Raw genomic sequence first — 25076 nt, 5'->3', positions numbered from 1 at the left:
CTGAAGAATACTTTACAAATCTGAAGAGCTGGCACGCTTAGACGGTGGCCAATGGAGAAAATACTGAAAAGTTCATTGCCACTGGCAATCTCTCCGGGAAACAAACAATCCAAATCAGGGAGAACGAGCCAGAAATACCACTGGACCTTAAAAAGATGATAAGGATTCTTGAGACTAACAAACGAAACAATGATTCGCCCCACCTCTAGCCCAAGCTCCAGGAAAGGTAATGCTTACTAGATCAAATTGAAGCTATCCGCTTCAGAAAAGGGCAGAGCAGAATGAGTCAACTCTTGCTCCGGAAGAGAAGAACTGAAGGTAATGAAACATTCCTGTGAGTGTGTGGACAGTCACGTGAGAATGCTCATCTCGTCCTTCCAATCTGCTTACTTTTTCAAGAGGCCAGAGAGATGCTGACCCCATGATGCACACACAGTCTGGTCTACTCAATATGAAATTCTAAAGCATTTTTTTTTTGTAATCACGAATTAGTCTAACCAATAGACTACAAACAATTTTAATTCATAATTCAGTTAATTAAATGTCTCAAACAATACAGAGTGATGATAACAAACAAGTATCAATAACATTGTACTTTTAGATAGATAAATCTCGCGTTTTAATAAGAGACCAAATCTCAATAACTCAAAACTAATCCGATAACTGGATTTAGAAAATATACAATTTAGCAGAAGTCTTGATGTGTGAGAACATCCGATAACTGGATTTAGAAAATATACAATTTAGCAGAAGTCTTGATGTGTGAGAACATCCGATAACTGGATTTAGAAAATAGACAATTTAGCAGAACTCTTGATGTGTGAGAACATCCGATAACTGGATTTAGAAAATATACAATTTAGCAGAACTCTTGATGTGTGAGAACATCCGATAACTGGATTTAGAAAATATACAATTTAGCAGAACTCTTGATGTGTGAGAACATCCGATAACTGGATTTAGAAAATAGACAATTTAGCAGAACTCTTGATGTGTGAGAACATCCGATAACTGGATTTAGAAAATATACAATTTAGCAGAACTCTTGATGTGTGAGAACATCCGATAACTGGATTTAGAAAATATACAATTTAGCAGAACTCTTGATGTGTGAGAACATCCGATAACTGGATTTAGAAAATATACAATTTAGCAGAACTCTTGATGTGTGAGAACATCCGATAACTGGATTTAGAAAATATACAATTTAGCAGAACTCTTGATGTGTGAGAACATCCGATAACTGGATTTAGAAAATATACAATTTAGCAGAACTCTTGATGTGTGAGAACATCCGATAACTGGATTTAGAAAATATACAATTTAGCAGAACTCTTGATGTGTGAGAACATCCGATAACTGGATTTAGAAAATAGACAATTTAGCAGAACTCTTGATGTGTGAGAACATCCGATAACTGGATTTAGAAAATATACAATTTAGCAGAACTCTTGATGTGTGAGAACATCCGATAACTGGATTTAGAAAATATACAATTTAGCAGAACTCTTGATGTGTGAGAACATCCGATAACTGGATTTAGAAAATATACAATTTAGCAGAACTCTTGATGTGTGAGAACATCCGATAACTGGATTTAGAAAATATTCAATTTAGCAGAACTCTGATGTTTGAGAACATCCGATAACTGGATTTAGAAAATAGACAATTTAGCAGAACTCTTGATGTGTGAGAACATCCGATAACTGGATTTAGAAAATATACAATTTAGCAATACTCTGATGTGTGAGAACATCCGATAACTGGATTTAGAAAATATACAATTTAGCAGAACTCTGATGTGTGAGAACATCCGATAACTGGATTTAGAAAATATACAATTTAGCAGAACTCTGATGTGTGAGAACATCCGATAACTGGATTTAGAAAATATACAATTTAGCAGAACTCTGATGTGTGAGAACATCCGATAACTGGATTTAGAAAATATACAATTTAGCAGAACTCTGATGTGTGAGAACATCCGATAACTGGATTTAGAAAATATACAATTTAGCAGAACTCTTGATGTGTGAGAACATCCGATAACTGGATTTAGAAAATATACAATTTAGCAGAACTCTTGATGTGTGAGAACATCCGATAACTGGATTTAGAAAATATACAATTTAGCAGAACTCTTGATGTGTGAGAACATCCGATAACTGGATTTAGAAAATATACAATTTAGCAGAACTCTTGATGTGTGAGAACATCCGATAACTGGATTTAGAAAATATACAATTTAGCAGAACTCTTGATGTGTGAGAACATCCGATAACTGGATTTAGAAAATATACAATTTAGCAGAACTCTTGATGTGTGAGAACATCCGATAACTGGATTTAGAAAATATACAATTTAGCAGAACTCTTGATGTGTGAGAACATCCGATAACTGGATTTAGAAAATATACAATTTAGCAGAACTCTTGATGTGTGAGAACATCCGATAACTGGATTTAGAAAATATACAATTTAGCAGAACTCTTGATGTGTGAGAACATCCGATAACTGGATTTAGAAAATATACAATTTAGCAGAACTCTTGAGAACATCCGATAACTGGATTTAGAAAATATACAATTTAGCAGAACTCTTGATGTGTGAGAACATCCGATAACTGGATTTAGAAAATATACAATTTAGCAGAACTCTGAAGTGTGAGAACATCCGATAACTGGATTTAGAAAATATACAATTTAGCAGAACTCTTGATGTGTGAGAACATCCGATAACTGGATTTAGAAAATATACAATTTAGCAGAACTCTTGATGTGTGAGAACATCCGATAACTGGATTTAGAAAATAGACAATTTAGCAGAAGTCTTGATGTGTGAGAACATCCGATAACTGGATTTAGAAAATATACAATTTAGCAGAACTCTTGATGTGTGAGAACATCCGATAACTGGATTTAGAAAATATACAATTTAGCAGAACTCTTGATGTGTGAGAACATCCGATAACTGGATTTAGAAAATATACAATTTAGCAGAAGTCTTGATGTGTGATAACGTCCGAATACTGGATTTAGAAAATATACAATTTAGCAGAACTCTTGATGTGTGAGAACATCCGATAACTGGATTTAGAAAATATACAATTTAGCAGAACTCTTGATGTGTAAGAACATCCGATAACTGGATTTAGAAAATAGACAATTTAGCAGAACTCTTGATGTGTGAGAACATCCGATAACTGGATTTAGAAAATAGACAATTTAGCAGAACTCTTGATGTGTGAGAACATCCGATAACTGGATTTAGAAAATAGACAATTTAGCAGAACTCTTGATGTGTGAGAACATCCGATAACTGGATTTAGAAAATAGACAATTTAGCAGAACTCTTGATGTGTGAGAACATCCGATAACAGGATTTAGAAAATATACAATTTAGCAGAACTCTTGATGTGTGAGAACATCCGATAATTGGATTTAGAAAATAGACAATTTAGCAGAACTCTTGATGTGTGAGAACGTCCGATAACTGGATTTAGAAAATAGACAATTTAGCAGAACTCTTGATGTGTGAGAACATCCGATAACTGGATTTAGAAAATATACAATTTAGCAGAACTCTTGATGTGTGAGAACATCCGATAACTGGATTTAGAAAATATACAATTTAGCAGAACTCTTGATGTGTGAGAACATCCGATAACTGGATTTAGAAAATATACAATTTAGCAGAACTCTTGATGTGTGAGAACATCCGATAATTGGATTTAGAAAATATTCAATTTAGCAGAACTCTGATGTTTGAGAACATCCGATAACTGGATTTAGAAAATAGACAATTTAGCAGAACTCTTGATGTGTGAGAACATCCGATAACTGGATTTAGAAAATATACAATTTAGCAGAACTCTGATGTGTGAGAACATCCGATAACTGGATTTAGAAAATATACAATTTAGCAGAACTCTGATGTGTGAGAACATCCGATAACTGGATTTAGAAAATTTACAATTTAGCAGAACTCTGATGTGTGAGAACATCCGATAACTGGATTTAGAAAATATACAATTTAGCAGAACTCTGATGTGTGAGAACATCCGATAACTGGATTTAGAAAATATACAATTTAGCAGAACTCTTGATGTGTGAGAACATCCGATAACTGGATTTAGAAAATAGACAATTTAGCAGAACTCTTGATGTGTGAGAACATCCGATAACTGGATTTAGAAAATAGACAATTTAGCAGAACTCTTGATGTGTGAGAACATCCGATAACTGGATTTAGAAAATAGACAATTTAGCAGAACTCTTGATGTGTGAGAACATCCAATAACTGGATTTAGAAAATAGACAATTTAGCAGAACTCTTGATGTGTGAGAACATCCGATAACTGGATTTAGAAAATATACAATTTAGCAGAACTCTTGATGTGTGAGAACATCCGATAACTGGATTTAGAAAATATACAATTTAGCAGAACTCTTGATGTGTGAGAACATCCGATAACTGGATTTAGAAAATATACAATTTAGCAGAACTCTTGATGTGTGAGAACATCCGATAACTGGATTTAGAAAATATACAATTTAGCAGAACTCTTGATGTGTGAGAACGTCCGATAACTGGATTTAGAAAATATACAATTTAGCAGAACTCTTGATGTGTGAGAACATCCGATAACTGGATTTAGAAAATATACAATTTAGCAGAACTCTTGATGTGTGAGAACATCCGATAACTGGATTTAGAAAATAGACAATTTAGCAGAAGTCTTGATGTGTGAGAACATCCGATAACTGGATTTAGAAAATATACAATTTAGCAGAACTCTTGATGTGTGAGAACATCCGATAACTGGATTTAGAAAATATACAATTTAGCAGAACTCTTGATGTGTGAGAACATCCGATAACTGGATTTAGAAAATATACAATTTAGCAGAAGTCTTGATGTGTGAGAACGTCCGATAACTGGATTTAGAAAATATACAATTTAGCAGAACTCTTGATGTGTGAGAACATCCGATAACTGGATTTAGAAAATATACAATTTAGCAGAACTCTTGATGTGTAAGAACATCCGATAACTGGATTTAGAAAATAGACAATTTAGCAGAACTCTTGATGTGTGAGAACATCCGATAACTGGATTTAGAAAATAGACAATTTAGCAGAACTCTTGATGTGTGAGAACATCCGATAACTGGATTTAGAAAATAGACAATTTAGCAGAACTCTTGATGTGTGAGAACATCCGATAACAGGATTTAGAAAATATACAATTTAGCAGAACTCTTGATGTGTGAGAACATCCGATAACTGGATTTAGAAAATATACAATTTAGCAGAAGTCTTGATGTGTGAGAACGTCCGATAACTGGATTTAGAAAATAGACAATTTAGCAGAACTCTTGATGTGTGAGAACATCCGATAACTGGATTTAGAAAATATACAATTTAGCAGAACTCTTGATGTGTGAGAACATCCGATAACTGGATTTAGAAAATAGACAATTTAGCAGAACTCTTGATGTGTGAGAACATCCGATAACTGGATTTAGAAAATAGACAATTTAGCAGAACTCTTGATGTGTGAGAACGTCCGATAACTGGATTTAGAAAATATACAATTTAGCAGAAGTCTTGATGTGTGAGAACGTCCGATAACTGGATTTAGAAAATAGACAATTTAGCAGAACTCTTGATGTGTGAGAACATCCTATAACTGGATTTAGAAAATATACAATTTAGCAGAACTCTTGATGTGTGAGAACATCCGATAACTGGATTTAGAAAATATACAATTTAGCAGAACTCTTGATGTGTGAGAACATCCGATAACTGGATTTAGAAAATAGACAATTTAGCAGAACTCTTGATGTGTGAGAACGTCCGATAACTCTTTTCGACTTTATTTTATTTCTATTTTAATATTTACATTTTGCGCTCGGCATCCCACGTCTGCTGCAGCTCGGCATCCCACGTCTGCTGCAGCTCGGCATCCCACGTCTGCTGCAGCTCGGCATCCCACGTCTGCTGCAGCTCGGCATCCCACGTCTGCTGCAGCTCGGCATCCCACGTCTGCTGCAGCTCGCGCATCCCACGTCTGCTGCAGCTCGCGCATCCCACGTCTGCTGCAGCTCGGCATCCCACGTCTGCTGCAGCTCGGCATCCCACGTCTGCTGGAGCTCGGCATCCCACGTCTGCTGCAGCTCGCGCCTCCTACCAAAGCTCCTCTACGGCCAACTAACGGAAGCCAATCGAGTTTAAGTAAGTTGGCCAACCGATGGGCTTCAGGGGCGCACTCAAAGTGTCGGTAAGAGCTTTCAACATGGAAGATGGAAGCAAATGATAGAGCACCATGGCGCAGAGCTGTCAGGACTGGCGAGAAAATCGCCGAGACAAGAAAACAGACAGAAAAACGCCAGAGCTTTAAGTCACGACTTTCTAACAGGTTCCAGTTGAAAAAAGTTTGAATCCAGGGATTTTTAGGTGGCTTCTGAGTTCAACTGTAATGGTTACTTGACATTAGTTGATGAATGTAAAGACGGTCGTTGTGCTGGCCACATGCAACGTGCATGTCAAATATATATAGAATTGAATTATTGATTTATGATGTCAAGAGATTGGAATAAAAAATAAATTAAACCAAGGTAACTTAGGTATGTAATGAGTTCATAGACCTGCACATGCTTAAAGAGTAGTTCCTTTGTATTCAAGTCTTTTCCCTCCTCACGACCAACAGCCTCGCGATAAACTCGTGTAGACTTCGGTCCCAGGCCAGTGCTGCGTCTAGACCAAGCTGACATCATTGAAATAACGAGTTTTGATCTACAACTGAGGGGAGGGTGGGGGGGGGTGGTAAACGTAGGGGAGATTGTGTGTGTGTGTGTGTGTGTGTGAGAGAGAGAGAGAGAGAGAGAGAGAGAGAGAGAGAGAGAGAGAGAGAGAGAGAGAGAGAGGGGAAGGGGCGGATACAAGGGAGGTAAGAATCAATTGATTTCGTTTGAGTTGAGTCAAGATGAGGATACTTTCTATATCCCCCACTGGTCGGCTGTCGTGAGCTCTGGAAATTCTGTTTTTTTTTGTTTTTTATTAATCTGTTTGTGTAAACTGGATGTAGTGGTTTCAAGTGAAAATAGATGAGATAACTAGAATGATGCGATAACTAGAATGATGAGATAACTAGAATGATGAGATAACTAGAATGATGAGATAACTAGAATGATGCGATAACTAGAATGATGAGATAACTAGAATGATGAGATAACTACAATGATGAGATAACTAGAATAATGCGATAACTAGAATGATGAGATAACTAGAATGATGAGATAACTAGAATGATGCGATAACTAGAATGATGAGATAACTAGAATGATGCGATAACTAGAATGATGAGATAACTAGAATGATGAGATAACTAGAATGATGAGATAACTAGAATGATGCGATAACTAGAATGATGAGATAACTAGAATGATGAGATAACTAGAATGATGAGATAACTAGAATGATTGGATAACTAGAATGATTGGATAATTAGAATGATGAGATAACTACAATGATGAGATAACTAGAATGATTGGATAACTAGAATGATTGGATAACTAGAATGATTGGATAATTACAATGATGAGATAACTAGAATGATGAGATAACTAGATTGATTGGATAATTACAATGATGAGATGATTAGAATGCTTGGATAATTAGAATAATGAGATTACTACAATGATGAGATATCTAAAATGAGATAACAAGAATAATGAGATGACTAGAATGATTCACAACCATTTCCCTTTTAGACCTTGCGATAAATTGTAGAGATGACACATAGGTCAATATTTGGAGGGTGTCATACTCCCAGCACAACGACTAACCGCTTTAACTTTGCCCAACTGATGCTAGCTACCCATTAGAGTTGGGTAGACTCAGGGTGTCCTAAAAATATCTACGGGTAAAATAGTGTGGTCAAGAAAATAACAGAAAAACTCGTCTTGGTCAAAGGTTTTTGGTGCTAGACTGCTCTAGTAGATAATAGTAATAATGGCAATGTCTTCGATTCCTAAGAAAAAGCCTAAGCGCAATGTTTCACATGACTACGCAAGACTAAGTTACATTCTGTCATATCTAATGCAGAGAATTCTGTTGTCCGTTTAAGGCCCAAACAAAAGTCCTTACCAAAGTCAGGCGCAGGAGACAAAAAGAAAATTTAAATAGATCACCGGCGGACAACGGATATAGAACAATCTCCATGAAAAATGAATTAATTACGACTAATTAATTAACTATTTCGTTAATTTGTTATTGATTCATGTGTTGTCGTCAACAATGAATAATTGTGCAACGTTGACTCAAGAATGGGAAGTTAGAGAAATAACGTACAAGAGATTTTGACCTGACAGACAGACAGACAGACGAAGTGACTTTATATAAACTTGGTAAGAAAGGAGACGGCATTTGGTGGGCTTTAAATTTGAAAAAAAAATAAAAAATCCAGAGACCAGAGGAAACAGGGGCGACAAATGATGACATTAACAGCTAGGTGCAAGAACGATTGAAGATAACTGACGCCAACGATGCTGAGAAGAGTATGAGTTAACTGCCCCTTGCAAAGAGACACTATCATAAATTATATTTAACTCTAAAATAAAATAAAATAAAACCAAATGTTTTAAATTTCATATTCTTGTTATTTTCTTTTACATATTCCCTACAAGATTACACAAACACGGCACACACACATACATATACGCACTGCATTGTTAAATACAATGGGACATATCAACTAACCATAGTAAGGACTTAATCCATAAGCCATGAATGAGAGTTTGGTCATTCACCAACCTCGTCCTCTGCAATTACTTATATCCTATGCCAGATCGTTCGCTAAAGGTTTTAGTAAATATATACATAATTTAGGATGTATGTTTTCTGGTGTACGAGCTAATTAATAATATTACGATTACGCTTGAGATTATCTTAGGACTTAGGGAACACACTTTTTAATTGCAACATGAAATTAAAAGTTAAGCCAGGAATGAGTCGAATAAAAATAATTTTTCTTTTTCTTTTTCAAGCCAAAACAATTATTCACAAACAACAACAAAACAAACAAACAAATAAACAAAAAACTCACAATGATGTTGCGGTAATTGTGGTAAAAGAAAATCATGTCCTTTGTCTTGATAGCAACAGACTTTGTGATTGAAGAAATCAGTCTGACTAACAATCAAGATTGAACTTAAGACCCTCTTTAAGTCAGGAAACTACAATACCCGTAAGGAAACGTCTCTAATAAGATGTTTTCTAAAAATTCAAGTATTTAGAAATTGAGACAATAATACTAATAATTATAATAATAATAATACTAATAATTATAATGATACGATTTTAAAACTAAAATGGGAGTATAAATAGATGGACCACTCCTCCACTCTTCTTACGTCGACCTACCCAGGCCTGCATTATCTCTAATGCACCAATTGTAATCAGAGCAGCTCTTTGATTGGTCCACCTAATTGCCTGCACTCACTGAGAAACGAACGTCGGGGTGTCTTTGCTGTAGCCCGAAGTTTCTCAACCTGGGGAGAGGGGCCTCGTCTGGCACTCGGCGGTTCGAGGGGGACTATGAACCAAATACCACAAGGACAGGGCATGAGTTCTAAGGATGAGAGATGTTAACTCTGGATGCACGTGATTGTGTGCGAGTCAACATTGAGGAGAACAAAAAAAAAAAAAAAAAAAAAAACAGTTCAGGAGGTTGAAAAAAAAAAAAGTCTACTTAAGACCAACCCTTTGAAAGGGTTGAGAAACTCTCGACTTTAAAGTGGTTGATACGGGACTAGGTCAGAACCTTTTTCGTTTTTTTTTTCACGCTAGATCAGATCAAGGTCTACGGCGTCTGCTGGCTAACTTTAAGACAATAAACGGCTTCGTTACTGAAGTAATAGGATTTGTGTCAATTTGTGGCGGGAGTGTTCGCAGCGCCACGTCACTCCCGCTATTGAAGTAGAGAGTAATGCAACACAGCGCTTTAACTATCAAGTAGAATTAAATATTTTTATTTTGGAGTACTGTTTCCTATCAAGAAGCCCGAAGCATGATGGTCCCTCTCACACTACGCCTCTGCTATCTATCTATCTATCTATCTATCTATCTATCTATCTATCTATCTATCTATCTATCTATCTATCTATCTATCTATCTATCTATCTATCTATCTATCTATCCATCCATCCATCCATCCATCCATCCATCCATCCATCTATCTATCTATCTATCTATCTATCTATCTATCTATCTATCTATCTATCTATCTATCTATCTATCTATCTATCTATCTATCTATCTATCTATCTATCTATATGATGTCAATTTATTCCCTTGTGTTATATTTTTATATCATGCAAATATTGTTTAACCTTAGTTGACTATCTCGACATTGTCACCATTAGATCATATTCAAACGGTATGTTAAAAATGCCTGAGAACTAAGGTCAACAATTTCCATTTTGTTCAAATGTGGCCAATTTTCCAATGGTCATTTATGACGTGCACAATTTACCAGTGGCCGAGTCCCCAGTAATTTTTATTACACGCACTATCAGATGACTAATTTACATAGACAAAGCTAGTTGTTTGATAGTACTGTCAAGTAGCGCCAGTCTGCCGCGTACCCCCCATGGTAGCGCGTACTACAAAATGAGATCTCAGTGTTCCGATAAAACAACCTAACAGGTCTTGTGTACACTCCACTACAAAGGGAACAAACCAATCGACTGAAGCGCATTATCACTTTAAGAGCTAAGGCGGTAGGGGCTTCAAATAGCGACAATTCTTTTGATGATGTGGCGCACAGCATGCAATGGTCAGTAAGACAAAGGCGGGTACCTGAAGCAGGGACTACAGTTGTGATAAGGTCATTGAAGAACTTTCAGATTGATTAAACTAATTGGAGGAAGCAGTCACTTTACAGCACCAAAGAAACTTGGTCAAATAAAGCACATCTCTTAGCCTAACGCTAAACGTTCTGGGCAGGACTTGAAAACATACAACAAAAGGAGAAAAAAAAAAGATCTAAATTTAAATTGTACGAAACATTTAAACTTTCGACATTGAAGAAAAAAAAAAGGGGAGGGGGATGAAAAGGTAAGGAAAAGGTTGGGGGGGGGGCAATGAGTCAGTCTCTTCCCCGACTCTTTCATCTTAAACAAATGAACACTAAAACTAGTCCAGAATCAACGTGTCAACTTAAGGACGAACACACAAGCACGAGTCAAGACAGAAGAGAGTCCTCTGGTACATGTGCGAAATAAAGCTTAATAATAATAATAAAATAATAATAAAATGTTTTAGGTATTGATATTGTGATGTCTCTGTCAATGTCCTTCACTTATCACTTATCACTAACTGAGACCAGATGACGCCTGGGAAGTCCGATCTGAAGTTGCGTAGCGAAAGTCACGTGACCAATTATATTTGATGCTTAGGGGCCATCCTTCTGTTGCTGTAAGACATTGATGGTTATAAACTGCCGATGTGCTGTTAATGGGTGACATCCGAGAACTAGACAGAAATCTGGCATGACAACTTGTACGAACACATTCTAAATTCAATGCATCTCTATTGCACCCTTAACATAATCACTTAATACTGTTGACTCTTGATAGGTCGACGGTACGGGGATCGGAGGAGTGTCGGATTACAAAACGTTAGCTGTAAGTCAAAGACTTTAACCGTTATAGGTCAAGAAAAGTCTATGTATATGATGTACTAAGATATTCTCTTTACATTTCAAGGGTATAAAATACACAATAGACGAAGAAAACAAAATATTAATTGACCTAAAAAATGAAAAAAAAAACATGATTTCAGCGTTCACATATTGTACTTAAATTAGAATTCAACCGACATTTCTCAAAATACACGTGCTGCACTGCACATTAATGACACGAATTTACGTCGGCGCCGCCTAGGATTACTGAGCGTGTCGGATTACTGAGTGTGTCGGATTACTGAGTGTGTCGGATTACTGAGTGTGTCGGATTATGAAGTATTGGACTATCAAAAGTCAACTGCAGCTACATTTTATCTTTGCCCCCATCACCGCTAACACATGAAAAGAATTATGTATTATGTGTTATGTATTATGTGAATTATTCAAATCGAGTAAACTTACAATTACCGGTAGTCTCAGAGTAGATGAGTTCTGGATTGAAGGCAGGGACCTTCTGTTCTCTAATGATGAGTTCTCCTGGAGTGAAGACCGGTACCGGCACTTTCTGTTCTCTGATGATAGCTGTTGATTTGTTCAAGATACTATGCCCAGGTGAGTTCTCTCTCGTGGTGGGCGGGCTGAAGGTGTGGTTGAAGGCAGGCTGAGAACCGTTACTCTTCTTCAGAGTACTTAAAATTTTCTCCAGAAACTTTTCAGTGTTGACCTTGGCGATCAGCGTCTTGTTCAAATTGTCCACTTCATGACTCCCGATTTTCTGTCTTTCTGGCGAGGCTCGCGACAGGGCTAGCGTGAGCAGGAGCGTCGCCAGGGTAACAGATGGAAGAGAGCTGCATGATTCGGGACACCTCATGATTAAAAGTGGGCTGCACGGGGCTTAGAATTGAACGAGAAAAGATTCAGAAATTCCAACACGATCCTTTACTTCCGTTTCAATTTAGGTCAGCGTAGCAGACTCGGTGAGGATCACACCAACCAGAACAATGTATTCCATCTTCATTCTGTACGACTGGACGTGCCGCTGAGGGTGACAATGTTCGCGTGGTGACTCCAACTTGTTAGCGGTGTGCATTGAACTAGAAATATTTGCCAAGCCTAGTTTTTTTTTTGTAAGCGAGACGAGAGAGTTTTGGGACTTTGGATTCAAGAAGCCGAACAAGGGGGACAAGTTCAGAGTGAATCACTGAATAAGAAAGCACCCTGATTTAAGTTCAACAAAACACAGACCATGAGGCAAACGACAAGTTCATAAAGTTCTGACAGTACAAGGGGACGTGACGTCATCGTCTCACATCAGAAGCATACCTGCGAGGGAGACGATGTTACTGTTGACAGGTCACAGCGACATCCGGCAGCAATGTTCCCTGGAAGAACAAACAACACTTATGAAAAAACAACAAAAAACAACAAGGAAATAATCTAAACACAAAATAGAAATACGAGAATAAATAAATACAATATTAAAAAATAAACTAAATGCGGAAAAAAAAACAACCAAAAAAACACCTAATTTTTTTAAAACTAAATTTTAAATAGATCTGCACACTTCAACTAAATTATTTGATCATAATTATAAATTCGCACGTTTTGTTAATGTTGACAATACCGTACTCATGGTTAAGTAAAATGAATACACATGGATATAGTAGGCCCACTTAATGCCAGGTGTACCAATAGAAGCATATCAAATCACAAGTTTTAAAACTTAAGCTAATTGTATGCAGAAAAAAAAAATCTTAAATTATAGCCAATAAGAATACTGTCAGGCCGGAGTATGCCGATTGTTCAACAGCGTCCTTATGATGATCCTCTAAAGACTTAACATTTTGTTCGCTCGTTTTATATTTGTTTCAGCGACCTCCCCCGTCACTGTCAACCCCGAAACCCGGCAAGATATTCATGAACTATTTATAAACTGATGCTTATATATATGCATCTAAAAATCTTTTCTTACAATTCCGGCCGGATTTATCGAGCGTGATTGACAGAAGGAAAAACTATTTTTGTCTCCCCCTTTTAAATATGTTTCTAGAGCAAACGCTTTCTTTTCCAAAAATAGAATAAGATGAAGTGACAAAGTCAAGAATTCTAAATGAGTTGGAAGATTCCAGCCACGAATGTGCTGTCCGAATCCTGAACCACGATTCGCGATGCGACGATTCGCCACACGGGTCGGACTGCGAGACGTCAACAGCTGTCAGTTGACGCCTGAAAGTTCCCGCCAAAGCTAAGGCTTTAGTTAAACTCTTCTAACGGAGTCATTTACATGACCGATTACTCTCTTAGGCAAGAGTGATTGCCCTTGAACTTTTGTAGTTATGTTTTAATGCCCTTTATAACAATTGTTATTAAGGATGAATTTATAATTGACTTCCATCCACCCCGCCGCGCCCCCCCCCCCCACAGCAACAAACATTTCTCACACAACTAAATAAATAAATATAAACAAATAGCTTGCAGCGATGTCTGGAAATCAAAACATAATGATGATAAAGTAAAAGAAAAAAAGTACTTTGAACCAACCAGAAAGTGGTACACACAGAGGATTCTCATAATATTAATATTAATAATAACAAGTGAAATATAAAAATACTTTTAAAAAACAAAAGCTTGTCTAAGGAGAATAACTTCACATTTACAGCCTAATATCTCAATGCTGTAAGAATTATTTCACTAATGACAGGACCATAAAGAAATCTAATTACAGGAACATAAAGAAATCTTATGAGAGGAACTTAAAGAAATCTAATCCAAAGAAGAGATAACTCTAGTTTACTTCTGCTTATTTTATTGAAAAAAAAACAACAACAGCCGTGTAGCTTTAGTCAACAAAAAATCTGCAAGAGTGTCTGTGACTTCTGCTTCTAGTGTAAGTCTACAAACAAGAGAAAGCGCAGGAACTCACGCTTCTCCCCCCCCCCCCCACACACACACCTCGAGTTGAGCAAAAATTGTTCAATATGACAGCGTCGTTTAATTTATTACATTTTTATCAACGCCCCGGAACGCCCTTAACACCCTCACCCACGCTGACATTTTGTCGTAAGTGTGTCTGTGTTTTCTTGTTGCCAATGTTTGATTAACGCCCCTGTTGCTACGCGTCAACAAAGGTAGGACAACTGCATACTGTCGGACATGGCGAGGGCAGAAACAATTTCCTCTTGTTGACACCTTCAGCGAACTTCCTCCCCCGCCACAACGCATTAACATACAGTATATCACACGAACACACATGCGCACATAAAGGGACATAACTCATTAACTCATTCACATTTTTTTTGTGCGTCTTTATTTGGCACGTGACCTTTTCGTGACCTTTCACAACCGGGCCATTCACACAATCTTTGCTTTGTGCACGTCCACGGCAAAAAATAGTTCTTGTTAAACCATAAACAACGTTGCTGACACTTCGACTACAGGTTTAGTTGAGTGACAGCTTGCAGCAGGAGATAGACACATTGACAAAACGATGAACTAAGCAGCAGGTTTTGGCACATTGGTTACTGACACACAAACTGCCTGGTTCTTTGGTTTCTGACACACAAACTGCCTGGTTCTTTGGTTACTGACACACAAATTGCCTGGTTCTTTGGTTTCTGACATACAAACTGCTTGGTTCTTTGTTTTCTGGCACTAAAACCTTTTTTTTTTTTGTTTCTGACACAAACTGTTTCTTAGGTTACTGACACACAAACTGTCTGAGAGTTTGGCTACTATCAAAAAAATGTCTGGTTCTTTGGATGCTGATACACAAACTTTCTGTTTTTTTTTTTGGTTACTTACACAAACTGTCTGGTTCTTTGGTTACTGACACAAACTGTCTGGTTCTTTGATTACTGACACACAAACTGTCTGGTTCTTTGGTTACTAACACAAACTGTCTGGTTCTTGGTTACTTATACAAACTGTCTGGTTCTTGGTTATTGACACACAAACTGTCTGGTTCTTTGGTTACTGACACACAAACTGTCTGGTTCTTGGTTACTTATACAAACAGTCTGGTTCTTTGGTTACTGACACAAACTGTCTGGTTCTTGGTTATTGACACACAAACTGTCTGGTTCTTTGGTTACTGACACACAAACTGTCTGGTTCTTTGGTTACTGACACAAACTGTCTGGTTCTTGGTTACTTATAAAAACTGTCTGGTTCTTTGGTTACTGACACAAACTGTCTGGTTCTTTGATTACTGACACACAAACTGTCTGGTTCTTGGTTACTTATACAAACTGTCTGGTTCTTAGTTACTAACACACAAACTGTCTGGTTCTTTGGTTACTGACAAAAACTGTCTGGTTCTTTGGTTACTGACACAAACTGTCTGGTTCTTTGGTTACTGACACACAAACTGTCTGGTTCTTTGGTTACTGACACAAACTGTCTGGTTCTTTGATTGCTGATACACAAACTGTCTGGTTCTTGGTTACTTATACAAACTGTCTGGTTCTTGGTTACTGACACACAAACTGTCTGGTTTTTTGGTTACTGACACACAAACTGTCTGGTTCTTTTGTTACTGACACAAACTGTCTGGTTCTTTGGTTACTGACACACAAACTGTCTGGTTCTTGGTTACTTATACAAACTGTCTGGTTCTTTGGTAACTGACACAAACTGTCTGGTTCTTGGTTACCTATACAAACTGTCTGGTTCTTGGTTACTGACACACAAACTGTCTGGTTCTTTGGTTACTGACACAAACTGTCTGGTTCTTGGTTATTGACACACAAACTGTCTGGTTCTTTGGTTACTGACACACAAACTGTCTGGTTCTTTGGTTACTGACACAAACTGTCTGGTTCTTTGGTTACTTATACAAACTGTCTGGTTCTTGGTTACTTATACAAACTGTCTGGTTCTTGGTTACTAACACAAACTGTCTGGTTCTTTGATTACTGACACACAAACTGTCTGGTTCTTTGGTTTCTGACATACAAACTGTCTGGTTCTTTGGTTACTTATACAAACTGTCTGGTTCTTGGTTACTAACACAAACTGTCTGGTTCTTTGATTACTGACACACAAACTGTCTGGTTCTTTGGTTTCTGACATACAAACTGTCTGGTTCTTTGGTTACTTATACAAACTGTCTGGTTCTTGGTTACTTATACAAACTGTCTGGTTCTTGGTTACTAACACAAACTGTCTGGTTCTTTGATTACTGACACACAAACTGTCTGGTTCTTTGGTTTCTGACATACAAACTGTCTGGTTCTTTGGTTACTCACACACAAACTGTCTGGTTCTTGGTTACTGACACACAAACTGTCTGGTTCTTGGTTACTAACACAAACTGTCTGGTTCTTGGTTACTAACACAAACTGTCTGGTTCTTTGATTACTGACACACAAACTGTCTGGTTCTTGGTTACTTATACAAACTGTCTGGTTCTTGGTTACTCACACACAAACTGTCTGGTTCTTGGTTACTGACACACAAAACTGTCTGGTTCTTGGTTACTGACACAAACTGTCTGGTTCTTGGTTACTTATACAAACTGTCTGGTTCTTGGTTACTGACACACAAACTGTCTGGTTCTTTGGTTACTTATACAAACTGTCTGGTTCTTGGTTACTGACACAAACTGTCTGGTTCTTGGTTACTTATACAAACTGTCTGGTTCTTGGTTACTGACACAAACTGTCTGGTTTTTTTTATTACTGACACAAACTGTCTGGATCTTTGATTACTGACACATCAACTGTCAGGTTCTTTGGTTAATGACACAAACTGTCTGGTTCTTTGGTTACTGACAGACAAACTGTCTGGTTCTTTGGCTACTGACACAAACTGTCTGGTTCTTTGGTTACTGACACACAAACTGTCTGGTTCTTAGATTACTGACACAAACTGTCTGATTCTTTGATTACTGACGCATTAACTCTGTTACCTTTTTTTTTGACACACGAACGTGGATGAAAAGAAACTGTTCTAACACAATATGTTTCAGATAGATCCGCTGCATATTTCTACAATGAAGACACAAATAAACTATTCCTGTGAATATGGATGTGATACCCCCCCCTCTCCTATATTCAAACAAATACACCCACTAAAATGTTATTTCAACAAACGAGGCTATACATAACTTGCGCCCACATAGCGTAATGACGTCATGAGAATGGAAATCTTGATGGAAACGTCATAAGCCCTCCCCCCCCCCCAGCCTATTCTCTACTCTCCATCTCTGTTACCTTTATTTTTTTTCCATTTTCTCTTTTTTTTTGCTACTACGAATAGAGCACTAAACATTGTTGTAAAGTAAGAAAAACAAATCAACTATGGCATGGTCATAAGGAAATAATTCATAAAAAAAACAAAACACAAAATAAAAAGAAAACGGCTGAGGTAGAATACGCCTCTGAGATTGCAAGAGGAAACGGGGGGAAAAAAAAGGATCGACATTTGATATCAGAAGCGGATCAAGAGGGATGTCTTAAATCCAGATCCAATATTGGAAGCTCCTCCCACGCCGTTGTTGGGGGCGATGGATATTTCAGGGGCTCAGTATCAAACTCTGGGCTCATTTTATTTTTGTTCCGCAAGAACGTGCCCCAAATCCCCCAGAAGAAGCTAGATATTATTGTCCCCTCTCATTCTGAACTTCAAAATCAAAGTTGCTTATCATCGATTTAAAAAAAAAAAAAGCCGAGGGAACCATGTCCTACTATTTCCCGATTGCTCGAATTATGACGTCAATTTAGTTGACCTTTGACACAATATTATTCCCCCCCCCCCTTTTTTTTTCCAATTCTATGTCTTCTAATGTAATTCTCAAACCACTGTTAATCAAATCTGACCTTTTCTCTCTGGACAGAGGATAATGATAGCTTGGGAAAGGAAAAAAAAAAGGGGTGGGTGAGAGGGGTGAGGGGGAAGTGACCTTTGACTCTTATCAAGACTTAATCAAGATGGGCGTATTATAAATATTTGATGAAGTGACCAAGGAGGTAGTGACGTCATTGCGCAATGAATGTTAAGACTATCTATCCCATTGCCTGAACGTGGACGGCCACACAAAGAAGCAAGTCTACATTATACTACCTACTCAGTTCTTGCGGACCTTTTCTTGACTACACTCTACATTATACTACGTACTCAGTTCTTGCGGACCTTTTCTTGACTCCACTTTACATTATACTACCTACTCAGTTCTTGCGGCCCTTTTCTTGACTACACTCTACATTATACTACCTACTCAGTTCTTGCGGCCCTTTTCTTGACTCCACTTTACATTATACTACCTACTCAGTTCTTGCGGCCCTTTTCTTGACTACACTCTACATTATACTACCTACTCAGTTCTTGCGGACCTTTTCTTGACTACACTTTACATTATACTACCTACTCAGTTCTTGCGGACCTTTTCTTGACTACACTCTACATTATACTACCTACTCAGTTCTTGCGGCCCTTTTCTTGACTACACTCTACATTATACTACCTACTCAGTTCTTGCGGACCTTTTCTTGACTCCACTTTACATTATACTACCTACTCAGTTCTTGCGGACCTTTTCTTGACTACACTCTACATTATACTACCTACTCAGTTCTTGCGGACCTTTTCTTGACTCCACTTTACATTATACTACCTACTCAGTTCTTGCGGACCTTTTCTTGACTCCACTTTACATTATACTACGTACTCAGTTCTTGCGGACCTTTTCTTGACTCCACTTTACATTATACTACCTACTCAGTTCTTGCGGACCTTTTCTTGACTCCACTTTACATTATACTACCTACTCAGTTCTTGCGGACCTTTTCTTGACTCCACTTTACATTATACTACGTACTCAGTTCTTGCGGACCTTTTCTTGACTCCACTTTACATTATACTACCTACTCAGTTCTTGCGGACCTTTTCTTGACTCCACTTTACATTATACTACCTACTCAGTTCTTGCGGACCTTTTCTTGACTACACTCTACATTATACTACCTACTCAGTTCTTGCGGACCTTTTCTTGACTCCACTTTACATTATACTACCTACTCAGTTCTTGCGGACCTTTTCTTGACTCCACTTTACATTATACTACGTACTCAGTTCTTGCGGAACTTTTCTTGACTACACTTTACATTATACTACGTACTCAGTTCTTGCGGAACTTTTCTTGACTACACTCTACATTATACTACCTACTCAGTTCTTGCGGACCTTTTCTTGACTCCACTTTACATTATACTACCTACTCAGTTCTTGCGGACCTTTTCTTGACTCCACTTTACATTATACTACCTACTCAGTTCTTGCGGACCTTTTCTTGACTCCACTTTACATTATACTACCTACTCAGTTCTTGCGGACCTTTTCTTGACTCCACTTTACATTATACTACCTACTCAGTTCTTGCGGACCTTTTCTTGACTCCACTTTACATTATACTACCTACTCAGTTCTTGCGGACCTTTTCTTGACTCCACTTTACATTATACTACCTACTCAGTTCTTGCGGACCTTTTCTTGACTCCACTTTACATTATACTACCTACTCAGTTCTTGCGGACCTTTTCTTGACTCCACTTTACATTATACTACCTACTCAGTTCTTGCGGCCCTTTTCTTGACTACACTCTACATTATACTACCTACTCAGTTCTTGCGGCCCTTTTCTTGACTACACTTTACATTATACTACGTACTCAGTTCTTGCGGACCTTTTCTTGACTCCACTTTACATTATACTACCTACTCAGTTCTTGCGGCCCTTTTCTTGACTACACTTTACATTATACTACCTACTCAGTTCTTGCGGCCCTTTTCTTGACTACACTTTACATTATACTACCTACTCAGTTCTTGCGGCCCTTTTCTTGACTACACTCTACATTATACTACCTACTCAGTTCTTGCGGCCCTTTTCTTGACTACACTCTACATTATACTACCTACTCAGTTCTTGCGGCCCTTTTCTTGACTACACTTTACATTATACTACCTACTCAGTTCTTGCGGCCCTTTTCTTGACTACACTTTACATTATACTACCTACTCAGTTCTTGCGGACCTTTTCTTGACTCCACTTTACATTATACTACCTACTCAGTTCTTGCGGACCTTTTCTTGACTACACTTTACATTATACTACCTACTCAGTTCTTGCGGACCTTTTCTTGACTCCACTTTACATTATACTACCTACTCAGTTCTTGCGGACCTTTTCTTGACTCCACTTTACATTATACTACGTACTCAGTTCTTGCGGACCTTTTCTTGACTACACTCTACATTATACTACCTACTCAGTTCTTGCGGCCCTTTTCTTGACTCCACTTTACATTATACTACCTACTCAGTTCTTGCGGACCTTTTCTTGACTCCACTTTACATTATACTACCTACTCAGTTCTTGCGGCCCTTTTCTTGACTCCACTTTACATTATACTACCTACTCAGTTCTTGCGGACCTTTTCTTGACTACACTTTACATTATACTACCTACTCAGTTCTTGCGGACCTTTTCTTGACTCCACTTTACATTATACTACCTACTCAGTTCTTGCGGACCTTTTCTTGACTCCACTTTACATTATACTACCTACTCAGTTCTTGCGGCTTTTTTCTTGACTCCACTTTACATTATACTACCTACTCAGTTCTTGCGGCCCTTTTCTTGACTCCACTTTACATTATACTACCTACTCAGTTCTTGCGGACCTTTTCTTGACTCCACTTTACATTATACTACCTACTCAGTTCTGGCGGCCCTTTTCTTGACTCCACTTTACATTATACTACCTACTCAGTTCTTGCGGACCTTTTCTTGACTCCACTTTACATTATACTACCTACTCAGTTCTTGCGGACCTTTTCTTGACTACACTTTACATTATACTACCTACTCAGTTCTTGCGGCCCTTTTCTTGACTCCACTCTACATTATACTACCTACTCAGTTCTTGCGGACCTTTTCTTGACTCCACTTTACATTATACTACCTACTCAGTTCTTGCGGACCTTTTCTTGACTACACTCTACATTATACTACCTACTCAGTTCTTGCGGACCTTTTCTTGACTACACTCTACATTATACTACCTACTCAGTTCTTGCGGACCTTTTCTTGACTACACTTTACATTATACTACCTACTCAGTTCTTGCGGACCTTTTCTTGACTACACTCTACATTATACTACCTACTCAGTTCTTGCGGACCTTTTCTTGACTACACTTTACATTATACTACCTACTCAGTTCTTGCGGACCTTTTCTTGACTACACTCTACATTATACTACCTACTCAGTTCTTGCGGCCCTTTTCTTGACTACACTTTACATTATACTACCTACTCAGTTCTTGCGGCCCTTTTCTTGACTACACTCTACATTATACTACCTACTCAGTTCTTGCGGACCTTTTCTTGACTCCACTCTACATTATACTACCTACTCAGTTCTTGCGGACCTTTTCTTGACTACACTCTACATTATACTACCTACTCAGTTCTTGCGGACCTTTTCTTGACTACACTCTACATTATACTACCTACTCAGTTCTTGCGGACCTTTTCTTGACTCCACTCTACATTATACTACCTACTCAGTTCTTGCGGACCTTTTCTTGACTACACTCTACATTATACTACCTACTCAGTTCTTGCGGACCTTTTCTTGACTACACTCTACATTATACTACCTACTCAGTTCTTGCGGACCTTTTCTTGACTCCACTTTACATTATACTACCTACTCAGTTCTTGCGGACCTTTTCTTGACTACACTCTACATTATACTACCTACTTAGTTCTTGCGGACCTTTTCTTGACTACACTCTACATTATACTACCTACTTAGTTCTTGCGGACCTTTTCTTGACTACACTTTACATTATACTACCTACTCAGTTCTTGCGGACCTTTTCTTGACTACACTCTACATTATACTACCTACTCAGTTCTTGCGGACCTTTTCTTGACTACACTTTACATTATACTACCTACTCAGTTCTTGCGGACCTTTTCTTGACTACACTCTACATTATACTACCTACTCAGTTCTTGCGGCCCTTTTCTTGACTACACTTTACATTATACTACCTACTCAGTTCTTGCGGCCCTTTTCTTGACTACACTCTACATTATACTACCTACTCAGTTCTTGCGGCCCTTTTCTTGACTACACTTTACATTATACTACCTACTCAGTTCTTGCGGACCTTTTCTTGACTACACTCTACATTATACTACCTACTCAGTTCTTGCGGACCTTTTCTTGACTACACTTTACATTATACTACCTACTCAGTTCTTGCGGACCTTTTCTTGACTACACTCTACATTATACTACCTACTCAGTTCTTGCGGCCCTTTTCTTGACTACACTTTACATTATACTACCTACTCAGTTCTTGCGGCCCTTTTCTTGACTACACTCTACATTATACTACCTACTCAGTTCTTGCGGCCCTTTTCTTGACTACACTTTACAAAAAAGGCGCGGTGGCTGAGCGCTTGAACCGAGGTCCTGGGTTCGAACCCTGGTGAAGAATGGAATTTTTAATTTCGGGATCATTGGGTACCTCTGAGCCCACACAGCTCTAATGTAATGGGTTCCTGACGTAAGGTGGGGACAAGTAAAGGCGGTTGGTCGTTGTGCAGGTCACATGACACCCTCGTTAGCCGAGGGCTACAGAAACCGATGACCTTTACATCATCTGCCCTATAGATCGCAAGGTCTGAAAGGGGTACTTTACTTTTTTTTTTCTACATATGTACAATAATTCGTGCCTTTAAATTGTTCATTTGTTTCATTACACACAACCTAGACGTGAGTGCAACCTAGACGTGAGTGCAAGCTAATTGTAGAAACTGTTAAAAAAAAAAAAAAGAAACATTTACTAAAAGTGTCATCAATGATTTAAGTAGGAGGTCACTCCTCTTCTTCAAATACTTTTCGGAACGACGAGATGTCAAAGACGAGCAGTCTAGTCGTACTCACAGGTTCGGCATCTCGAATTAAGCAAAGTATGTGACTCTTAATACTATTATTCATCTTCAAATATGAGAATAGTGTGCCATTTGCGCCCCTCAAAGTACAATGTATTGCGCATACTTTTGTTTTTAAAATCTTTGTTTTAAAAATGCTTTATACCTGCAAACATAATGCACATTTGATTTGATCTGATTATACATTTGTTCTAAACGTAACTTTGGGAGCAGCACAAAAAACAACATCGAATTATCAGCAGCTAAGTATTTAGCCAAAACACATCCATTTGCAAAGGAAGATATTGTTAGCCGCTTCCCTAGGAACGGTGACTGGCCTGAAGTCAGGACAAAAGAACTCGTGAAATTCACAAGACGTTACAAACAGGAAGTACAGATGACGATAATCGTCAGAAGTAGAAGAGACAGGAAGCCACGGTGACGGGCCCTGCGGCCAGATTTAGTAACAGCACACTATCTGATTTCATCAAGCGTACCACTACATGGTAATGGAGGCTACAAATAGCTCAACATTGAGGGAAATCAGTTGAAAAAAAAAACACAAAAAAAAAAACCAACAACAAACAAAAAATGATGAATAGTTCTTATGGATTAGTTGATCGTGTAATTTAAAGACGCGGAAATGAGTGGGTGGAGGGGCAAAGCGATGTTTAATTTCAGAACTCTCGAGTAAGTATACATTCATATATATATATATATATATATATATATATCAGTTTTAAAGCTCTAACGATTTACTAATCATTAATTTTCCCACTTGCTATGGACGATTCATGAAAATTAAACATGTTATTACTTTTACCTTGACCTATCCCTTAGTCTTTTGGATCGTTGGGGCACCATGCAAGATTTGTTGACCTTCTTTCTCCGTTCCTCTCTGTCTTTTCCCTTAGATTGGCTTAGATAGAACCTCCTTCAATGTCAGGCCCGTCCATTCTTTTATGTTGTCTTCCCATTGCTTTCTCTGTCTGCCTTTTCTTCTTTTTCCTGGTACTGTTCCCTGAAGGAATGTCTTTGCAAGCCACAAAGACCTTGTAATATGGCCATACATTTTTAGCTTGCGTTTTTTTTACGATAGTTGGCAGGTCATCGTGGGGTCCGATCGCTGCAGTATTCCTGTCTTTAATCTCTTGGTTTGAGATGCGGTCTTTAAAAGTGATACCTCTGATCTTTCTGTAGCATCTCAATTCCATTGCTAGGATCCTCCTCTCTAGCTCTGCAGTCAGCGTCAAAAATAAAAAGCCTTTGTCTTTCCGTATTATTTTAAGTTTTGAAAGGGCTGCTGTGGTCTGTGCAATTCAGGCCAGTAGTTCAGGTTTCATTCATTCATCTGAGACAATAGCTCCGAGGTATTTGAAACTACTGACATTAGTCAGCTTTTCACCTCCAAAACTGATACCCCTTTTAAAGCCCTGTTG

At 38.1% G+C, this 25076-nt stretch overlaps 1 protein-coding gene across 3 annotated transcripts in view; it reads right to left on the bottom strand.

The window, feature by feature from the left end:
• The window catches only part of LOC106067470 (uncharacterized), an 81639-nt gene that overhangs the window by 34453 nt on the left and 22110 nt on the right, over window positions 1–25076 (bottom strand). For 2 of the 3 annotated variants that reach the window (XR_008776792.1, XM_056022350.1), the window contains exon 2: window positions 12150–13069. Coding sequence is in view for 2 of the 3 variants with exons in the window: in XM_056022350.1 (XP_055878325.1) it covers window positions 12150–12558 (409 nt within the window). In the remaining variant the exon portion in view is untranslated. The remainder of the gene's footprint in view (window positions 1–12149; window positions 13070–25076) is intronic. The other variant, XM_056022360.1, reaches the window with a different exon arrangement.

This window comes from Biomphalaria glabrata, chromosome 1 (genome assembly GCF_947242115.1).
Source record: "Biomphalaria glabrata chromosome 1, xgBioGlab47.1, whole genome shotgun sequence".
Taxonomy (NCBI): Eukaryota; Metazoa; Mollusca; class Gastropoda; family Planorbidae; genus Biomphalaria; species Biomphalaria glabrata.
Note: the sequence above shows the minus strand (reverse complement) of the source record. Positions and strands in the feature narration are given on the sequence as shown.